Source organism: Pseudopipra pipra, chromosome 26 (assembly GCF_036250125.1).
Source record: "Pseudopipra pipra isolate bDixPip1 chromosome 26, bDixPip1.hap1, whole genome shotgun sequence".
Taxonomy (NCBI): domain Eukaryota; kingdom Metazoa; phylum Chordata; class Aves; order Passeriformes; family Pipridae; genus Pseudopipra; species Pseudopipra pipra.
In genome coordinates, this window is record NC_087574.1 from 4,196,015 (window position 1) to 4,214,828 (window position 18,814).

Sequence of the window (18,814 nt, forward strand, 5' to 3'; positions counted from 1 at the left end):
TGGATCAGTGGGAAGCTCTCAGCCCAGGGGACAAAGGCTCGTGGATCTTCCCAACAGCTGGGTGAGGGTGGCGCTGGGCCCATAGGGCCTCCGCCCTGCTCTGACATGCGCCTGGGCACCGTGTCCCCTTTGCCAGCCCCAAACTCACGTGGGAGAACACTGCTCCTTGATCCCACTTACCTACTGGCACTGGGCAAAGCCCCTTGCAGCCCCAAGCTGGGGTTCCAGGGGTCCCTTCCCTGCTCCCACCTGCAGCCAGTGGATGTGCAGGTGCCAGGTGGGACCAGCGCTCCTGGGAATGCTGAGCAGGAACTGCACTGTGGGACAGTGCCAGAGGTGCAGAGATGGGATGCAGGGGCATGAGCAGGGACACGGAGGTGGGATGCAGCAGGATGCAGGGGATAAGGCCACAGGACACAGTGGGTTACACGGTGAGGGCAGCACTGCACTCCCCTAACCCCTCTGACCTTGACCAAGGGGGAGCATAAATGAGATTTCTGGCTGTCATCTCAGCTGTGCTGTGCTCCGCTCTGCCCTGCCCTGCCGTGCTGTGCCATGTGCCCCTTTCCTTGTGCCAGGAGGACTCTGCTGTGCTCTGGATTCCCCCATCAGCGCACAGCGATGAATTCCCGCTTTCTTGCAGTGGCGTTGGCGGCTGTCTCTCACCTCTCTGCGGAGCGGAGATTCCCCGCCCGGCAGCGCCCGCAGCCAGACGTGGCAGGGGCCGTGCGTGGGTGCAGGATGTGCCCGCTGACCCCCACCCGGGGCAGAGCTCCCCACACCTGGGGGTCCTGAGGACGCCCCCACCCTGCGGGCCGGGACGCGCCCCGGGGGTGACTCGGGCGCTGGGTGACGGCGGCTTCGCCCGGGCCGCGGCGGCAGCGCCCGGCTGGACCGGTCCGGCGGCCCCGGCGTGACGCAGCACCGGCAGCCCCGAGCCCCTCCCGAGCGCCGTTTCCCGCCGCCCCCGCGCTCCCGCCCGGGGGTCCCGCCCGTCCCGGGGTCCCCGCGGGGGTCCCCGAACCCCCCGGCCCTGCCCAGGTGCGCCCCGGCCCCGCCCTGCCCCGCCCACTGACGTCACCCAGGTGGTCCCCTCGTGGTCGCGCCCTTCCCCTCGCGCCGCCGCGCCCCGTCGCCCCGCCCACCCCGCCCTGCTGTCCAATCACCTGCGGGTGGGGGGCGGGGCGGCCGCGCCCCCGCCAATGGGCAGCGCATAAACACGTCCGGCGGGGGCGGGGCCCGGCGCGCCGGAGGTTTGACGGGCGTGGCAGGCAGCCAATGGCGACGCGGCGGGGCGGGGGCGGGGCCTGCGGCGGGGCGGGGCCGGGCGCGGGGCGCTGCTCGCCTTTTGTTCGGGCAGGAGCGGGGAGAGACGGTGAGAGACGGGAACACCGGGAACAGGGAGGGGAGAGACGGTGAGAGACCGGGGCACCGGGAACGGGGAGGGGAGAAGATAGACGGTGAGAGACAGGAACACCGGGAACGGGGGTGAGCCACGGTGAGCGGGGACATCGGGCACGGGGGTACCGGGCGGGTACCGGAGTCGCCGGGCATGGGAGAGGGACGGTGAGCAGCACCGGGGCACTGGGCGAGGAACGACGGTGAGCGGCGATCGGCCGGCGGGACCGGGCAGGGAGCGCTCCGGTGAGCGGGGCCGGGACCGGACAGCACCGGGCGCTCCGACTCGTCCCCGCCGCCGCCAGCCGGGACAGGGCTCCCCGTGCGCTGCCCGTGATCGCGGCCGGTCCCGCGCAGGGTAGGGCGGGCGGGTCCCCAGGGCTCCTCCCGCGGGCGGCTGCGCCGCCCCGGCCCCTTCCCGGCGCTGCGGGAGCCTGTTTGGAAGTCGCGGCCCCGCGCCCCGGTGCGAGCCGGCTGCTCCGGGCCCATCCCCGGCCCCGCCCGGAGCCGCCGCTGGGCGGGCGAGGCCCTGGCACGGGGCTCTTACGCAAACTGGGCTGCTCCGTGCCCCGGCTCACACCTGGGGACACCGCATGCTGCTCTCGAGGCCGCACCGGAGCCCTTCGACACCGCCGTGCCCACCCGCGGGGCCGGGGCTGCCCCTCGCCCACGGCCGGGCATGTGGGGTCGCGGGGCTGAGGGGGCCGAGGGGGATCAGGGTGACCTGGCATCACCCAGGCGGTCCCCTGCGGGTGAGGAGCGCTGGGCACAACGCGACGGGAGGGTCCCAGCTGAGCCCCTGACAGCGGATATCCGCACCGGGAAACATGGGGGGAGCGAAACTTGGCTGTCTGTCTGATGTTTGGAGAGGAGAGAGCACTCTAATTGCGTTAGGTGAGCGATTAGCTTAATTAATCAGGTTTACAGCACAGATGAAAGGATAATGCTGAAATGTTGCTGGGAGTTGCCCGGAGAAGGCAAACGTGGGCTGTCATATGAACAACGCGGAGAGAGGAGCGTGAGCGCTCACCGAGGGCACGGCGGCTGCCGGGGACGGGCCCGGGGGACCCGTCGTGCCCGCAGCGGTATGAAGGCATCAGGCTGCACCCGCTCTGGCCAGGCTGCAGGTTCCCTGCGCTGTTGGGGTGCCTGAGTTGACCCCCGTGTCTGGGGTGATGCTCCCTGTCACATTCTCCCTACCGGAAGGGTGGTGGGTGCTGGGGGCGCCCCGGGACCCAGCTGGGTCTGGCTCCCGCAGTTGCTGCACGTCCTGCTCCAGCCCACGTCGTGCTGGTTTTGGCGCTGGTGCCAGCCCCGACGCCCGCGGGCCTGGTGTCCGTCTGCCGTCGGCTGGCGGGGAGCCGGGGGCGCAGCGACTCCCGCCAGCTGCCGCGGGGACGGGGCTGGAGCGGTGCCGAGGGCTGGAGCGGTGCCGGGAGCGTTTGCTCCGGGCTCTTACTCAGCCTCATCCAGGGCAGGTGCGGTGCCCGCGGGGGCTGCTCCAGGCCTCACTCTCGGGGTGTCCGGCCCAGCTGGAGCCGGGGCTGGGAAGGTTTCAAGGTCCCTTTCTGTGTCCTTGTCGGTGTTGGAGCTGCTTGGAAGGGTGCAGGGCACCCAGTGGAACCGTCTTTGTGCATCCGAAGCCTGTGGTTGCTCACTGCTTTGGAGGATTTCCCTGAAGTGTCATGAAAAACCCATTTTGCTGCTAATTTGGTTTAAACAAGTTGGCCATCAGGATGGGGACTGGCGCCCGTGGCTGAGGGTTGTTGTCCCTCCCAGGCCCGGCCGCTGTGCGGGCGCTGGGGCAGACGTGGGTCCCCAGTGCTCGGGGTGCTGGGGGAAGGTGTGGCGGCCGCGCGGGGCCCTCCCTCAGACAATGGCGTTACAGTCTATTGTCTGGGCGATGTGCCGTGTCCTTGCCGGCTCCAGGAAGCGCGTTCATCCCCGGCGGGGCGAGCCGGGCTGCTGAGGGGGGTCTCTTGGGGCTGGGTGTGCGAGTGGTTTGTGCACCGTGCCCGGAGCCCTGATCTCCGCGGCAGCGCGGGCGGCTCATGGCCGGGCTGCAGCCGGGGACCTTGGGGAGTGTCCCCTCTGGTCCCGGTGCCTTATTTCAGTGTATCATTCGGCGCTGCCCTAATCCCATTAACTCTCCCCTTTGTTTCCCCCACCTGAAGCCCTTACTCAGCCCTCGCAGCCGGGCAGGCACTGCGGTGCAGCTGCACAGCTCCTTCAGCTCAGCCTGTTCCTGGGAGGACGGTTTCCCTTCAAGGCTGTGGTTTGGTGTGGGAGCGCTTGATGGGATTTGGCTTTTTATCACACTTCCAGATCTCCGGGATTTAAGACGGCGCTTCTGCCGGGCGCGCTGCCGCTCGCAGATGGCAGAGCCTGGGAGCAGAGCTGCCCTTGGCCCCGCTCCGCAGGCTGGGGGAGCAGAGCCTCTGCACAGAGAACTTGTAGAACTTTAATTGCAGCATCTGTACCGAGGCTTGTGCTGGTCTTGAAGGTTTAAATTAGACTGGCTTCTAATTAGAAAAAGTTACAAAGAAATGTAATGTCTATTAAAGAAGTACAAGCCTAACCTTGGACTTCAGCTGGTGTTTTCCCACCTAGACAGGGTGTGTAGGCACCAGCATCACCCAGAGCTGGGCGTGGGTGGTGGCTCTCAGTACCATGGTGTGTCAGGGTGGGTCTATGCGAATGAAAGCAGCTCAGGAGGACACCAGGGCTGCACTGGTCCCTTGAATCACGCTCTCTGTTCTGGGAGGGATGGTTTTACCCACCGTTTCGCCATGGACACTATTTGGTGAAGTAGTGGAGGACAGTGGGGGTGGGAAGGTACAGGCGCTCCCTCTTTAAAAAAGGCCTAAACACCACGTCTGTGCTTAAACAGAGCTGGCCTTGGAGCCACACAGGTCCTTCCCTGTGCAGAGCTCCTCACCCCCTCCCCACCTCTGGCGTGGGAATGCTGCCCGGCTCGTTGGTGGGTGTGTGGGGAGGTGAAGATGTTTCTTTTTAGGCAGAGGTTTCAAATACCCTTCTAAATGCGCCAGCCCCGATGAGTTCTGCTGCGGCTGCTGACAGGCCCGGAGGCATCTTGACACGCCTCGGCCGCTCGGCTGCGGAATCGCTTTGGAAACAGGGCAGGAGCCTCGTGCCGCGGGTGCCGGGGCTCGTCGGGCAGCCCGCGACATCTGCGCCGTCTGATCCCAGCGAGTCCTCGGGCTCCTTCCCAGACCCGGAGCTGGCAGCGGGGTGGAGGCGGAATGCTCGGTGTTTTCCCAGTATCCCACGCCTGGCTGATCAGACCTGGGAGGGGGTGACGGCGGCAGTGCCCTCCCGGGGGGGCTGCCCAGTGCTGGCGGGGTCACGGACCCCGTGGGGTGGATGCGCTGGGGTCCCGCATGGATTCGGGGGTGGGTGGCTGGATGAGGCGCGTGTGTGTCTGCGGAGGGGGAGAGACCCTTGGCTGCTGGCAGGAACCTGCCGTAATCGCGGTGACGCGCAGGCAGAGCCCTGGTGACAAATCATTAACTTGCTCCGACAGGCCGGGTGCTGACGGCTGTTGGTGATAATTTCATGTGAAGCGTCTGAACTTTGCAGCTGTAATGCAACTGGATGGAGAAATTAAGCCGGGGCTCAGCACCTCCACCTCCCTCCCTGCTGCAGTGGCTCTTCCGGCAGGGCCAGGTGGCAAACCCCATGTTTTGGACACTGGCTGGAGCTGGGAACAGCCTCCAAGCCCCAGAGCCTGCAATTATCGCGTTCTTAAAGAACAGCTAGTTCTTTGAGCTCTTCGAAACAAAATAATGATTTTTTTTATCCAGATGGAGTTATTGTGATTAATTGCGCCGTGCCAGTTCTCCTTTCCGTGGGCAAGTGGCAAATTCCCATCTTTTCCAGCCGTGATTCTAGTGAGATCAGCAAACTTTATCTGAGGAGGGGATGTGCCCGTGTGGGTCCTTCCAATCCTCTGCGGTGCCTCTGCGGATGGTGGTGTCTGTGCCAGCAGCGGGGGATGCGGGAGGGGAGATGCACTGCCAGAGACCCTGCCACGGGTCTTTGATCTCTGGAAAAACCTTCCTGCCATGGGGCTGGTGTCCTGCCGTGGGCCTTGCCCCGTGCACAGGAGCATCATGCCTGGCGCTGTGCGTGTGCTCACAGCGGGAAGAGCACTTGACGGATAATACCAAGTTGTTTTGTGATGTGAAGTGCCAAAACATCACAGCCTGGGCCTGGCGTGTGCTGGAGCTGTCAGGAGCTGTTAATTCAGGTGCAGGCGAGGCATTTCAGGACGTGCTCTGGGTTGATGGAGGGCATCAGCTGAGCGCGGCGGGTTGTGGTGGAGCTGCCATGTGCTGGGGCTGCTCTGCTGCCAGAGCCTCAGAGCCTGGCCTTGTGCTCAGGGGGGATGCAGCACTCCCGTAACAGGAGAGGGGGCTTTGCGTGGGGTATTTGGCAGCTCAAACTTAACCTCATCAGGAGCAGCTGAAAAACAAAAAAGGGTTTAGAACCTCCTCCAGCGAGGGAGCTCAGGTTTGAAGCTCCTGCAGCCTGCTGCCCTTCCTCAGTGCCCTGAAGTTGTTGGAGCTGGTGGGGCAGCCGGGAGCCGCTCTGGACCTGGGAGCATCTGTGAACAAAGGCCATGGGCTCCTTTGTGTGCAGGACCAGGCCAGAGCTGTTTCGCCTGCTCTAACTAGAGGCTGATCCCCTGCTGCCATCTCCTCCTCATTAAACTTCAAGCTGTTCCCCTTCCCCTTTGAATTCTTCCACTCATCTTCCCTATAAAGCCCCGCTGAAAGGGCTCCTGGTGCCAGGATCTGACTCGAACGCTTCCCATTGATGCTGGTGAGGTCTTGACAAGCTCCTTTCTCTGCCTGCTCCTGCTGCGTGTTCCTGAGGATCCTCTTCAAAACTGCTGAAGCTTTTGTACAGTGTCTACGGGGGCTTCGTTAGTGGCTGCCCCGGCTTCGTCAGCCCTTGGTGTCACTGCTGGGCAGCTCTGGGCAGGGGGTGCGTGTGGTGGGGGACCTCGGGGTACAGTTCTCTGGGCTGCACTGGGCCCTGGGTGCCCTTGTCTGTGAGAAGACTCTGTGCTGTGGCTGCTGAGGCCGGGGCTGTCTGAGCGGGCGGCCGCTAATCCCCGGCTGCTCCAGGAAGGGGGGGACCGGAGATCGCTTGTGTGTAGCGTAAGTGCTTCTAAAATAGAGTCTTTTCTTGTGCTGCATTTATTGAATTGCTTTAACTGCCTCTTCCCCTTCCTTAAAAGCCTCAGCGACTGTAATTGCAGCTGCTTGCACGTTCCCACCACCGAGCTCAGCCCCTCACATGCTGCGGCTGTGTGACAGGGCCCCCAGTGCTGCTGCCCTTGGCTTCTGGGGTGTGTGTGCAAGGACAGAGCTCTGGGAGGGGCTCTGGTAGCCCCTATGGCACCCACACTGCTCTGTGCCAGGAGCTGCTGGAGCTGCACGTGATGAGCTTGGGCTGCCCCTCACAGCCACTGACCCCAGGACCTGGTGCCTGCTCCTGCGCAGCCCCTGTCTGAGGCTTGGGCTGTGGGGGTGCTCTGTGCCCCCCAGCTTCTCACTTTGGGGTGACTCCACACTGGGGGTCACAGCTGCTCTCCCCTGGAACCTCCGCTCCCTAAGAAGCCCCTGCGCTGTAGATGTTTTTGTGTGAAGCACCACTTGAGGCTTCCCTGCTGCTGTTCTGGGCAGCTCAGCTCTACGTCTGCTGGCTGTGCCCTGCCTGGTGAGGCTGAAGGCCTCTCCAGCAGCCAGAGGGAAGGGTTGGTCAGGCCTAGGGCTGCATGTTTGCCAGATACTTCCTCTGCAGACAGTGTCCCGGGGGGCCAGTGCTGCCTGGACGCTGATCAAATGGCTCTGGGGGCGGATGAGCCACTGGCCAGTGCCCGAGAGCTGCGGGAGCTTCCTCTGCCTTCCCCAGCATTCCTGGCTTCAGGAAGTGGTGGGAGAGGGATTAACCTTCTCCTGGCTGTGACCTGTGTGGGTGACTGAAGCCCATGACTGCCCCACATCCCATGGCTGAAACCCCCTGTGTGTCTCAGCCCCTTCCCCATCGTGGTGCTGGGGGCAGGCTGGAGGTTCTCCCCAAGCGTTCTGTCCCCTCTGAGGGCTCCCCCCCGCCTGCCTCACTGTTTCCTGGGGGATTTCTCACTGTTCCCAGGAGCAAGTCCTGTTTCCCTGGGGTCCTGGCTTTGTGCAGGGAGGGGCTCAGATGGGGCTTGTTGGCACCGCTCTACCCTCGCTCTTCTACCCTTCCCACTCTGGGTAATGCCAGCCTGGTAGGGGGATATAAGGACTGGGCTCAGCAGCAATTGTCCTGCCCCCAGGTCCGATGTAGGGGGCTGAAGTGCACCCAGACATTCCTCTTACTCATGACTGACCCTTCCAGGGTGGGTATTTTCACATGTTCCCCAAATTCTCCCTCCTGCTGCCCTCCCTTTCAGTGCTGACAGAGTTCCTGCCCCCCCTGCAGCCCTGCCCTGAAAGCATCACCGGGGAATGGCTCCTGCTGAAGGTGAACCCCGGTGTAACCAGCATCCCAGCACCCCTCTCTCATCCCACCAAGGAGGAGGGAGGACACCTGAGGACAGAGCTGGAGGACGGGGAGAAGCTCATGTCAGCGTCTGCCCCTCACTGAGCGATGAGCAGGAGACGCTTGACACAGGGTTCAGAAAATGTCACTGCTCACTGCAGGAGCGTCTGGCATTTGCTCCACTGGCCCTGTCACCTCGGGTGCCACTGGCCTTGCTGGCCCCTGTGGTGATGAGCAAACCCTGCTGGGGGGATGCTCAGGGGAAGGACAGATGCTGTGTTTAGCAGGGTGCCTGTGGTCCCTTCCGGGTGGCTCCTGGACCCAGTCTCCCGCTTGGAGCTTGTCTGGGGCCGATTGCCTGAGCTCGTGTCTGGGCTCGAGGAGCTGTGCTGGCTTTTGATGTCCCTGGGTGCCTCAGTGCAGACGGAGGGGGTGGCTCATGCATAATGCAGGGCTCTGTACGGTGTCTGAGCCCAGTTTCTGGAGGTTTGCAAAATTAAGTGCCTGTCAGGTGCCTATAAATTGTAGAGCCGATGTTACCCCTCAACGATGGTGCAGCAGCACCAGCCCCTGCCTGCTCTGGCTCACTGCTGCCCGGGGTCCCTGCCCTGGCTGCAGTGGGTGTTTGGGGTCCCTACACCCCATTTGGTGGAGGGAGCTTTTTCTTCCTCAACCTTGCTCTCCCTGTGCCTGTCTTGTCCAGGGCAGCTTTCCAGTGTCATCCTGGGGGTTCTGGGGCCCCACATGCCAGCTGGGATGGGTGATGGCTCACCCAGCTCCTGCACCATGGCTCTGTGCCCTGCCCACCACAGTTCCTCAGATGTGATTATTGCTTCTCTCGGGCTTCCTGACACAATTTGGAGGATCTGCCACCGTGGCCGGGATGACCCAGCTGGAGGACCTGCCCTTCCAAATACCTGTGCAGCAGCTCACAAGTGCGGGTGTGGGGCACCGCGGCACTCCCAGCGCGGCCCTGGAGTTCTCCCAGCCGATCCCTGCTCCGGCGCAGGGTGGGGAGCGGAGCTGGCTCTCCCCTTGCCCCTGGCGCCATGTGTCACGCACCGTCCTGCCCCGCTGATCGGACCGCCCAGCTCCCACCCGCCGTGGGAAGGCTCTGCCCCCGCCGCCCTCCATTAGCGGGTCCCTCCACTGCCTGACCACCGTGCATTATGCACAGCCCATTACAACCTCTCTGAGCCGGCCAGTGCTGCTTGACAGCACAAAAAATATTGGATTGGCAGGAGGAGCAGCGCCCTGCCGCGGCTCTGGGAAGGCGGCTGGGGCTGGCGATGGACGCGGGGGGATGCGGGATGCTCCCGGCCGGGGGGACAAGCGTGGCGGGGCTCCTGTTTCCCATCTGTCCGCTGCTCCCGGGAATGAGGGCTGGGGATTTCTCCCTGCGAGCGCCGGCCCGTGCGGCTGGCGAGGGCTCGGCCGCTCCTTGGGAACAGCCGGCAGCGCTGGGACGAGCCGCGCCAAGCCCGTGCGCGCCGGGCCCCGCCGGGACGCCCCACGGAGCCGCGTCCTCGGCCACCACCCGACGCCCTGAGTCAGCCACCGGGGGCTGGAGGGGCTCAGCCCCGTCCCCTCGCTCCCCAGGAGGGTGCTGGGGCCCGAGGCTGCCGCCCCAGCCCGGCTTGGTCGCTGCGACCCTCGCGCTGTGCCGGCGGCTGGAGCGGAGCCAGGGCGTGCGGCTGCCCCGGTCCAGCCCGGCGCAGGAATCGGGGCCGGTGCAGGTGGTAATTAGGTTGTTTGGAAGTGGGTGCTGCTGCGCCCAGGTATGCCGGGCGGCAGCTGCTCCCTTCGCCGCTTATCGCCTCTGAAACTCTGACTCATCCCACTCCTGCGTGGCCTGGAAGGGGCAGGAATCCCGGCGGATGCCTGGGTGATGGGTCAGCGGCGGCAGGGCTGGGCGGGCGCTGTCTCCATCCCTCCCTCCCTGCCTGCTTCCATCCCTCCATCCTTGCCTGTCTTCATCCCTCCTGGCCGTGCTGGGGGCCTGGATGCGGGGCTGGTGACTCACAGCCCTGCGGCCTCTGCCTGCACCCTGCTGAGCTCAGGCATTAATCCGTGAGCCATCCTCCCTCCCCCTGCGTCCCCAAATTAAAGGCAAGGAAAGCCCAGCCCTGCTCCCAGCAACCTTGGCTGGTTTGTCCTGAGTGTTGGGATGTGCCGGGTTGCCCTGTCCCGGCCCCGCGTGGGGAGTGCCCAGCCCCGGACCGCGCCGTGAGCGCCTGTGGTGCTGAGCACCCGCAGGAGAGCCGAGCTGGTGGCTTTGCCTGCTTATTTTTAGGTGCTTTGGGAACATCCCAGAGAGCTTCTAAAAGAGTTCATTTTATTCTTGGAGCTCTAGCCATGTGGAGCTTGGAGCTCCTGGCATGTCCCCAGCTCTTTGCAGGTCCTGTCTCTGGAAAGGGTCTTTAAAAAGCTCGTGGGCAGCTGGGGGACCCTGGAATGGGGGATCTGACTGAGAGGCCCCCCTGCGCTGGGCAGAGCCTGCCCAAACCTTGGCTGTGGTGGTGGTGAGACACGGCCTTGTGAGACGCAGCCGTGGTTCATGTCTGAACACGAGCAGCAAAGTGCTGAGCTGTGGGTTCGTCATCCCGGTGCTGCCTTTCATCTCCCGTGGGGGAGGAGGGCAGATAGGGATCGGCTCCATCTCCTCGTGGGCTGTGCAGGGGCCAGCTGCTGTGTTGTTCGGGGCAGGAGAGGGGCAGGAGGGTGCTGTGGTGACCTGGGCTCTCCCAGAGGTGTAACCTCTCCCCTTCCTGCCCTGCAGAACAGCCATGGAGGTGATGAACATGATGGAGCAGCCAATCAAGGTGACGGAGTGGCAACAGACCTACACCTACGACTCTGGAATCCACTCCGGCGTCAACACCCAGGTGCCCTCCGTCAGCAGCAAGTGCCTCGGGGACGATGATGAGGTGTATGGGAAGCAGTACACCATCAAGAAGACGACCACCACAAGTTACTGCCAGGGAGGGAGCCAGGGCCAGAGCCAAGCGCAAGGTAAGGGGCTGCGGGGCCAAGCACATCTGTGGGCTCAGCTGCTCAGCTCCTGCTTTCCTCCCCTGTAGCTGTGCTGCTTCTGGGCACTCCTCCATGCTGCCTTCCACACCCCAGGAGTTGTTGCTGCCTAAAATATGCTCCCTCCCATCCTCCTCCCCAGCGCCAAGAGGCTCTCGTGTGGGGGCGGCGTGGCCAGCCCGCACTGGTGCTGAGCTGCACACACATCCGAGCGAGCCGGCAGGTTGGCTTGAGATGGGAACAGCTGATCCCAGCCCACGGATCTGCCACCTGCTCTGCTGCCTGTCTGCCTGCTGGGAAACCTGTCCCGGCGTGGCTGCCAGAGCTGCCAGCATGTGCCGGAACACCACGGCACTGGCCCGGCTTCCCCCACTGAGGCGAGAGTGACGCGGAGCTGCGGCCCCGCAGCGAAGGAGATGCTTCCCCCAGCTTTATCCCCTCAAAGTGGGATGGTCTGCTCCGCTCACCTCTGTGGTTTCCTGTCAGCGTTAGGCCCTGAAAGGTTTATTTTCCAGCTCCCCCAGGAGTCAGAGCCCCCCTGAGCCCCACACGGTCCATGTGCTGTAGAGGTGGGGACCGCGGGTGGTGCCGCAGCATCTCGCTTATCTCAGCATCCTTGACAGGGAAGGCCTCGGTGTCCTTTTTCCCAGTGCCAGCTGGTCCCAAGTTGCAAATATCCTTAATTTTTTAATTAATGGGCCTTGTGTGACAACTGCTTCATCATGCTGCCTAATTGACTGTTGTCTTATCTCTGTGCTGCTGTATCTGTGTATGCTTTGAAGCTCCGGCTCCATGTAGAGCGTGCCGGGACTGCTGACGTGGCCTGTGTCGCTGCACTAAGCTCTTGCTCATCTAGTTGGGATTGGGAAGCAGGGCTGGGAGTGCTCCTTGGAGAGAGGCTGAGCCTTATACTGCCTCCCTGTCCACTCCTGCAGCGGACATGGAGGCTCAGCTGGCCATGACTCGTGCCCAGCGTGTCCGGGCTGCCATGTACCCCGAGACGGTGGAGGACCGCTCGCTCCTCATCACCACCCAGCTGGAGGGGCAGCAGACCAACGTGCAGCGCCTGGCAGAGCCCTCCCAGATGCTGAAGTCGGCCATCGTGCACCTCATCAACTACCAGGACGATGCCGAGCTGGCCACACGCGCCATCCCAGAGCTCACCAAGCTGCTCAACGACGAGGACCCGGTAAGGAACTGGGGTTTCCTGCATGTGTCTGTCTCTGTGCATTCAGCTGCTGTGCTGGCGGGTTGCACTTCCCTGACACAGCTGGGCTCTCATCCCCGTAGGGCTCTGAGGCCGTGTCTGGCTCCTTCCTCTTGGCAAAACTCTGGTTGCCTCCTCCCTGTACCAGGACTGAGCCCACCTTTGCTCACCCGTATCCCCTCACAGCCTGGCCTTGCTGTGGGACCCCCCTCTCACGGCCGGCTCCTCTCGCCCCAGGTGGTTGTCAGCAAGGCAGCCATGATTGTGAACCAGCTGTCCAAGAAGGAGGCGTCGCGCCGCGCGCTGATGCAGTCGCCGCAGATCGTGGCGGCCGTGGTGCGCACCATGCAGAGCACCAGCGACCTGGACACGGCCCGCTGCACCACCAGCATCCTGCACAACCTCTCGCACCACCGCGAGGGCCTGCTCTCCATCTTCAAGTCTGGTGGCATCCCAGCCCTCGTCAGGATGCTGAGGTACGTGGTGGGGGCGGGGGCTCCAGGGGGGATGGCGGAGCCAGGTGGTCCCTCCTGGGCTGGGGGCAGGGGAGGAGAGGGCTCATGCTGCCCCTCAGTGTGGATCTTCCTGCTCACCGAAACAAGGGAGTGGGAGGCTGGGAGCCTGTGAAAGACCCTGGGCTTTGCTGCATTTGGAGCCTGGAGGGGAGCGGTCCCTGCACTGCCCTGGCCATGGAGATGGGGCTCAGGCTCTGCTCTGCCCTGAGGAGGGAGTGTCCCTTCCCTGGGACCAAACAGCATGGTGGGCTTTCACTGGGTCCTGCTGAAGGGTGCTGGTGGGAGCTGGGCTTGGGGCAGCCCTGTGGGCTCCCCTTCATCCCAGTGAGCCCGGTGGAGCTCCCACACTGATGTGGTCCTGCCACCTGCCCTCAGCTCACCTGTGGAGTCGGTCCTTTTCTACGCCATCACCACCCTGCACAACCTGCTGCTGTACCAGGAGGGGGCTAAGATGGCCGTGCGCTTGGCCGACGGGCTGCAGAAGATGGTTCCCCTGCTGAACAAGAACAACCCCAAGTTCCTGGCCATCACCACTGACTGCCTCCAGCTTCTGGCCTACGGGAACCAGGAGAGCAAGGTGGGATGGGGACCCAGCCTGCCTGTGGTGTGGGGTCCTGCCAGAGGGAGGGCGGGGGGGCTGTTGCCCAACCTTGCACCTCGGAGATGGAAGCCTGGGAGGGAGCGGTGGAGACCCCACCACGTGGTGTGCCCCTGGCAAGGTGACCAGAGCACTCCTGCGTGCCAAGGGGTACCTGGTTTATGTCCTGGCATGAGCTGGGGAATCCTGAGGGGAGGTCCCAGGACCCCAAAGCTGCGGCATGCCCCAAGCCTCCATTCTTGATGCCTCATCCCTGGAAGTGTTCAAGGCCAGGTTGGACAAGGCTTGGAGCAACTTTGTTTAGTGGAAGGTGTCCCTGCCCATGGCAGAGGCTGGAACTGGATGGCCTTTAATGTCCCTTCCAACCCAAACCATGCTGTGATTCCATCTTGCAGCTGATTATTTTGGCCAATGGAGGACCCCAGGCCCTGGTGCAGATCATGCGCAGCTACAACTATGAGAAGCTGCTCTGGACCACAAGCCGGGTGCTCAAGGTGCTGTCGGTGTGTCCCAGCAACAAGCCTGCCATTGTCGAGGCTGGTAAGAGGGACTGGGGGCTGTGGCAGAGCTGTCAGAGGAGGAGGATGGTGGTGTCAGGGTGATGCTGCTGTGGACGTGTGGGATGGGCAGTGTTTGGCACAGCCAGGTGAAGCCACCTGTGCTGGCCTGGATTCCTGCTCTGAGGGCTGCTGAGGTGTGTTCCTGGCACTGTGTGTGGGCAGAATCTATCCCAGCTGTCCAGGATCTCTTTCCACACCCTATTTGGCCTCTGCTGAGCCGTGAGGCTGCCCTCTGTGTGGGAGCATTGGCCAGTGGTGTCCAGTCCACGCAGACTTGCTGCCTCTCAGTCTCCCTCCTTGTTGGGACAGCTGAGGGTACTCACAGGTGGGCTGTCCCCTTCCCTGCAGGTGGCATGCAGGCGTTGGGCAAGCACCTGACCAGCTCCAGCCCCAGGCTGGTCCAGAACTGCCTCTGGACCCTGCGGAACCTCTCTGATGTGGCAACCAAACAGGTGAGTCTGCGGGACCCCGGGTCGTGTTTTGGTGCAGCATTTTGGAGGCGTGTCCGTGCTCGGTGTTGGGCTGCTCATGCCAGGCTGGGTCCAAAGCCACATGAGCTGCAGCAGTGTCTGTGCCTGGCAGGGTGAGGGGATGCCCCACTGTGCCCAAGTTCCCCTGCAGCATCACAGGGGCTGATTATTGCCCACGGCCCTGCCCGTGCCAGCCGGCTGCCCGTGCTCCTGTGAGTCCCCGGCGTGGGGCCGAGGCCACCGCGGTCACTCAGTGGGTGTTGCTGGGCTTTGCTCTGGCCCTGCAGCCCTGGCAGCCTGCCCTGGGCTGGCCGCCTGCCCGGCTCCCACGGGAGCTGCCAGTGGAGCCTCTGCCGAGGTGGTTGTGCCCCGCAGCTGGTTCAGGGGTGACCCCAGCCCTGCTCTGGGACTGCTCTCCCAGCCCTTTGCTGCCTCCTGATGTGTTTCCCCATCTGCTGGGGCCGCTTCACACGGATTAGAGTCTGATGCAGCCTGGAAACTATTTTGGCTGTCATGGAACATCCCTGACTCTGCTGATTGAGGGGGGAACGTGGTCGTGGCACTTTAACCCCTTCCTGCCCTGCCTCTGGCTGTCGGCCAGCACAGCCGGGACTGGGGTCACTCCGGTACTGCGCAGGGAGCGCTGACAAAGGCATCGGAACCACGATCCCAGCACAGGGAAACTGCTGGAGACATTAAACTCTGAGTGAAGCTGCACATGTCGGAGCAGCTGTGGCTCATGCTGTGCTAGCACCGCGGAGGAGCAGCTCCAGCTGTGGGGGAACAGGAAAGGAGCTGTGTGGGAGTCAGGAACGCTGCAGCCCCTCCATTGCTGCCTGCTAGGGGCACACGGGGCCGGATGTGGGGCTGCAGCCCCGCCGCTGGCTGAGCCCAGGTCTGGCTGTGGGTGCTGCTCCCACCTCCCATTCTCACTCCCGCAGGAGGGCCTGGACGGTGTCCTCAAGATCCTGGTGAACCAGCTGAGCTCTGACGACGTGAACGTGCTGACCTGTGCCACCGGCACCCTCTCCAACCTGACCTGCAACAACAGCAAGAACAAGACGCTGGTGACGCAGTCGAACGGGGTGGAGGCCCTGATCCACACCATCCTGCGGGCGGGCGACAAGGAGGACATCACCGAGCCGGCCGTCTGCGCCCTGCGGCACCTCACCAGCCGGCACCCCGAGGCCGAGATGGCACAGAACTCGGTGCGGCTCAACTACGGCATCCCCGCCATCGTCAAGCTCCTCAACCAGCCCAACCAGTGGCCACTGGTCAAGGTGAGGGGCCAGAGGGGTGTTGAGGGCCAGTGGAAGCCAGTGCCACGGTCAAGACGAATCTCTCCTTCCCCCTCCTCTCTTCCAGGCTACCATAGGCCTGATCCGCAACCTGGCCCTGTGCCCGGCCAACCATGCCCCGCTGCAGGAGGCCGCCGTCATCCCCCGCCTGGTCCAGCTGCTGGTCAAGGCTCACCAGGACGCCCAGCGACACGTAGCTGCTGGCACACAGCAGCCCTACACAGTGAGTGCCCACCCCTCTGCCCTGCACAGCCTGGCACCCCAAAACCCAGCCTGTCCCTGGGGGTACCCTGTGCCCACGCTCTGGGTGGCCATGTCCTGGCGTGGGGGGCCCTGGCTGAGCGCTTATCCCCCGGCAGGACGGAGTGAAGATGGAAGAGATCGTGGAGGGGTGCACGGGGGCCCTGCACATCCTGGCCCGGGACCCCATGAACCGCATGGAGATCTTCCGCCTCAACACCATCCCTCTCTTCGTGCAGGTCAGGGCTGGGGGCATGTGGGGGCTGCGCTGGGCCAACCCCTCCCAGCGGGCACAGGGAGCCCCAGCCCTGGGCCGGTGGCTCTGTGCATCAGGCTCCTCGCCAGCTGCTTCACGTGGTGCTGATCTCTCCCCACAGCTCCTGTACTCGCCCGTGGAGAACATCCAGCGCGTGGCAGCGGGCGTGCTGTGTGAGCTGGCCCAGGACAAGGAGGCAGCGGATGCCATTGATGCTGAGGGGGCCTCGGCTCCCCTGATGGAGCTGCTGCACTCCCGGAATGAGGGGACGGGTACGTGCCACCGTGCCAGGGGCTGTGGGGGGGGCTCTCTGCCTCCTGGCACTGTCCCAGCTGGGGCTCTTGGGGCTCCAGCGCTATGTGGCACCAGGAGCTGAGGCTGCTGCCTGTCCCTGCAGCCACCTACGCAGCCGCTGTGCTCTTCCGCATCTCGGAGGACAAGAACCCCGACTACAGGAAGCGCGTCTCCGTGGAGCTCACCAACTCCCTCTTCAAGCACGACCCAGCAGCCTGGGAGGCGGTGAGCATCCCCTTTCCCTGGGAAAAAGAGCCTCTGGGAATGGCCCTGTCCTGCTTCCAGCAGCTCCTGCCAGCACCTCTGACCAGAGCTTGGACGGGAGCAATGGGCAAATGTGGGGAGGTGGGGGGTGGACGGGCTGTGGCCTCAGCTCCTGGGTCACAGCCTGGGACAGGTCTGGGCGCCATGTGACCCCTGAGCACAAATCCCTTCAGTTGTGCCACCTTCTTCCGTAGGCTCAGAGCATGATCCCCATCAACGAGCCCTACTCAGACGGTGAGTACGGTGCCAGCCCTCCCCGGGGTCACCATGGGCTATACTCTGGGTGGGCAGTTGTCTTATCTTGCCAAACCAGGCTGCTTTTAAAACCTTTCTCTGGTGGCTGCCAGTCAAGTGCCAGCACAGCCTGCTGGGGAAGCTCAGTGGGATGCTCAGCTCCTCGGGAGCACAAACAGCTGCTGCCCTGGGTGCCTGGGCTGCCCCCCAGGCTGGGGGCTGGGGTGGCAGGTGGCTGTCACGTCCTTTGCAGCACCATGTGCCACACGCTGCCCCGGGTGAGGGTGGCTGAGGTCTGGAGATGTCTCTGGTTGGCGGGAGCTGAGGTTGCCACGTCCCTTCCCTGCAGAGCTGGACCCTGGCTACCGCCCCATGTACTCGGGTGACATCCCCCTGGACCCCATCGACATGCACATGGACATGGACGGGGACTACCCCATGGACGCCTACAGCGACGGCGTCCGGGCGCCCTTCGCTGACCACATGCTCGCCTAACCCGCCCTGCCCCGCACCAGGTACCTGCCGGGGTGGGGGCTCAGCCCTGGGGCAGCGCGGGTGGCTGGGGGAGGCAGGGCTGGCTGGTGGCACCAGGCGTGCCTGGGATCCCTGGTGCCACTGTGGGGTCCCTGTTGCTGCCGTGGGTTGATGTCCCCATCACCCGTGGGCTCGGGAGCTCTGGTCTTGTCCCAGATCCCCCCTCAGTGGGTGACGGGAGCTCCCTGCCGCCGCAGGTGTTCTCTCCATGCAGAAGAGGGTGGCCCCAGAGCTGAGCATTCGCGAGAAGGACTTGGGAGACAGAAGTGCCTGAGAAGACAAAACTTTTCCATTCCCACAAGAGGTTTTGTTTTTCGATTTGTTTTCTTCGCTGTGGGTCTGTGGAGAAGGTCCTTCCTCCTGGGACTGTTTCGAGCACCTACTGCCGCATCCAGCATCCAAGATACTGTTTCTGAAGCTTTAAAACACAAACCCTGCACCGTTAGCGACCTTTCATTGGCAAAATAGTCTTTTCTATGAATATATATTTCTTTTTTATTTTTAATATGGTGCCAACGGCTTTTGCCGTCTTTAAGTTTGTGCTTTCTAACTTCCCCCCGATTTGTTCTGCGTGTTAGTGTTCTAGGAGAGGAATCTAACACGGGAAAACCCTTTGCTTCCTGCAAACTCCGGCTGAATGAGGCCAATCCAGAGTTTGCCAAAAGCAAAGGGTCCGTGTCCCAGTACCTTCGGTTTGGCCGTTGGGGTGTCTGAGGTTTAATTCTTTCCCATCAGCCGTTGGGAGCTGACTTTGTATCCCTGCCTGTCCTGCCAGTCCCCATAGAGGAGTGACTCCAGCATTAGGAACCGTGTCCTTGTACCGATCTCTGTTGCACATTTTAACCCATTTCCCTTCTCTTTGGTGAGTGGTGTGTTTCCGTCTCCTCCTCCCTTATCTAACGCATTTTTTAAAGAGGCTCTAGATCTGATGGTGGTTTAACACTCCGGCTGGAAAGGGATGGACAGTTACTGGAGTGTGGGTCAGGAATGGAAAGTTTTATTATTTCTGTAAGTTGTTTTTGTATAGACCAAAGCAAAGAATAAAATAACCCCTGCAGCCCTGTGCTGCCCTGAGCCTGTTCTTCTGTTGGCTGGGGATGGTCGGTGAGACCCTCGGGGCAGCGGGGGGAAGGCAGCCATCACCCTCCATGGGCCTGTGGGGGGTCCCTCCGTGGGGCAGGGTGACCTTGGTGAGCTCGTTCCCACGCTCAGCACCCGCTTTGCCTGGCCCAGGGCCCGGCTGCCGCAGAGCTCGGCAGGACACGGAGCCTCACGTGCCGTGCTCGGCACAGGAGTGAGCTGGGGACGAGGCAGCAGGAGCCGGTCTGGGAAGTGGGGAACATCCTGCCTGAGCTCAGCGC

The 18,814-nt window shown here is 63.3% G+C and overlaps 1 protein-coding gene across 5 annotated transcripts; it reads left to right on the forward strand.

Moving 5' to 3' along the window:
- The first annotated feature begins 1,297 nt into the window (after positions 1-1,297).
- Positions 1,298-18,527, forward strand: JUP (junction plakoglobin). Of its 5 annotated transcripts, none has more exons than XM_064636649.1 (15): positions 1,298-1,375; positions 10,733-10,965; positions 11,919-12,172; positions 12,428-12,666; positions 13,081-13,282; positions 13,699-13,843; positions 14,212-14,315; positions 15,275-15,613; positions 15,699-15,854; positions 15,991-16,110; positions 16,249-16,399; positions 16,525-16,646; positions 16,880-16,919; positions 17,269-17,434; positions 17,651-18,527. In XM_064636649.1, the coding sequence occupies exons 2-14, from the start codon at positions 10,740-10,742 to the stop codon at positions 17,412-17,414; spliced, it is 2,244 nt and encodes a 747-aa protein (XP_064492719.1). In that variant the 5' UTR covers positions 1,298-1,375; positions 10,733-10,739; the 3' UTR covers positions 17,415-17,434; positions 17,651-18,527. The 5 variants fall into 5 exon arrangements, with proteins under 5 accessions (XP_064492719.1, XP_064492723.1, XP_064492720.1 ...); XM_064636653.1 differs by having other exon boundaries at positions 1,331-1,415; XM_064636650.1 differs by lacking the exon at positions 1,298-1,375 and adding an exon at positions 1,393-1,488.
- Positions 18,528-18,814: the final 287 nt, after the last annotated feature.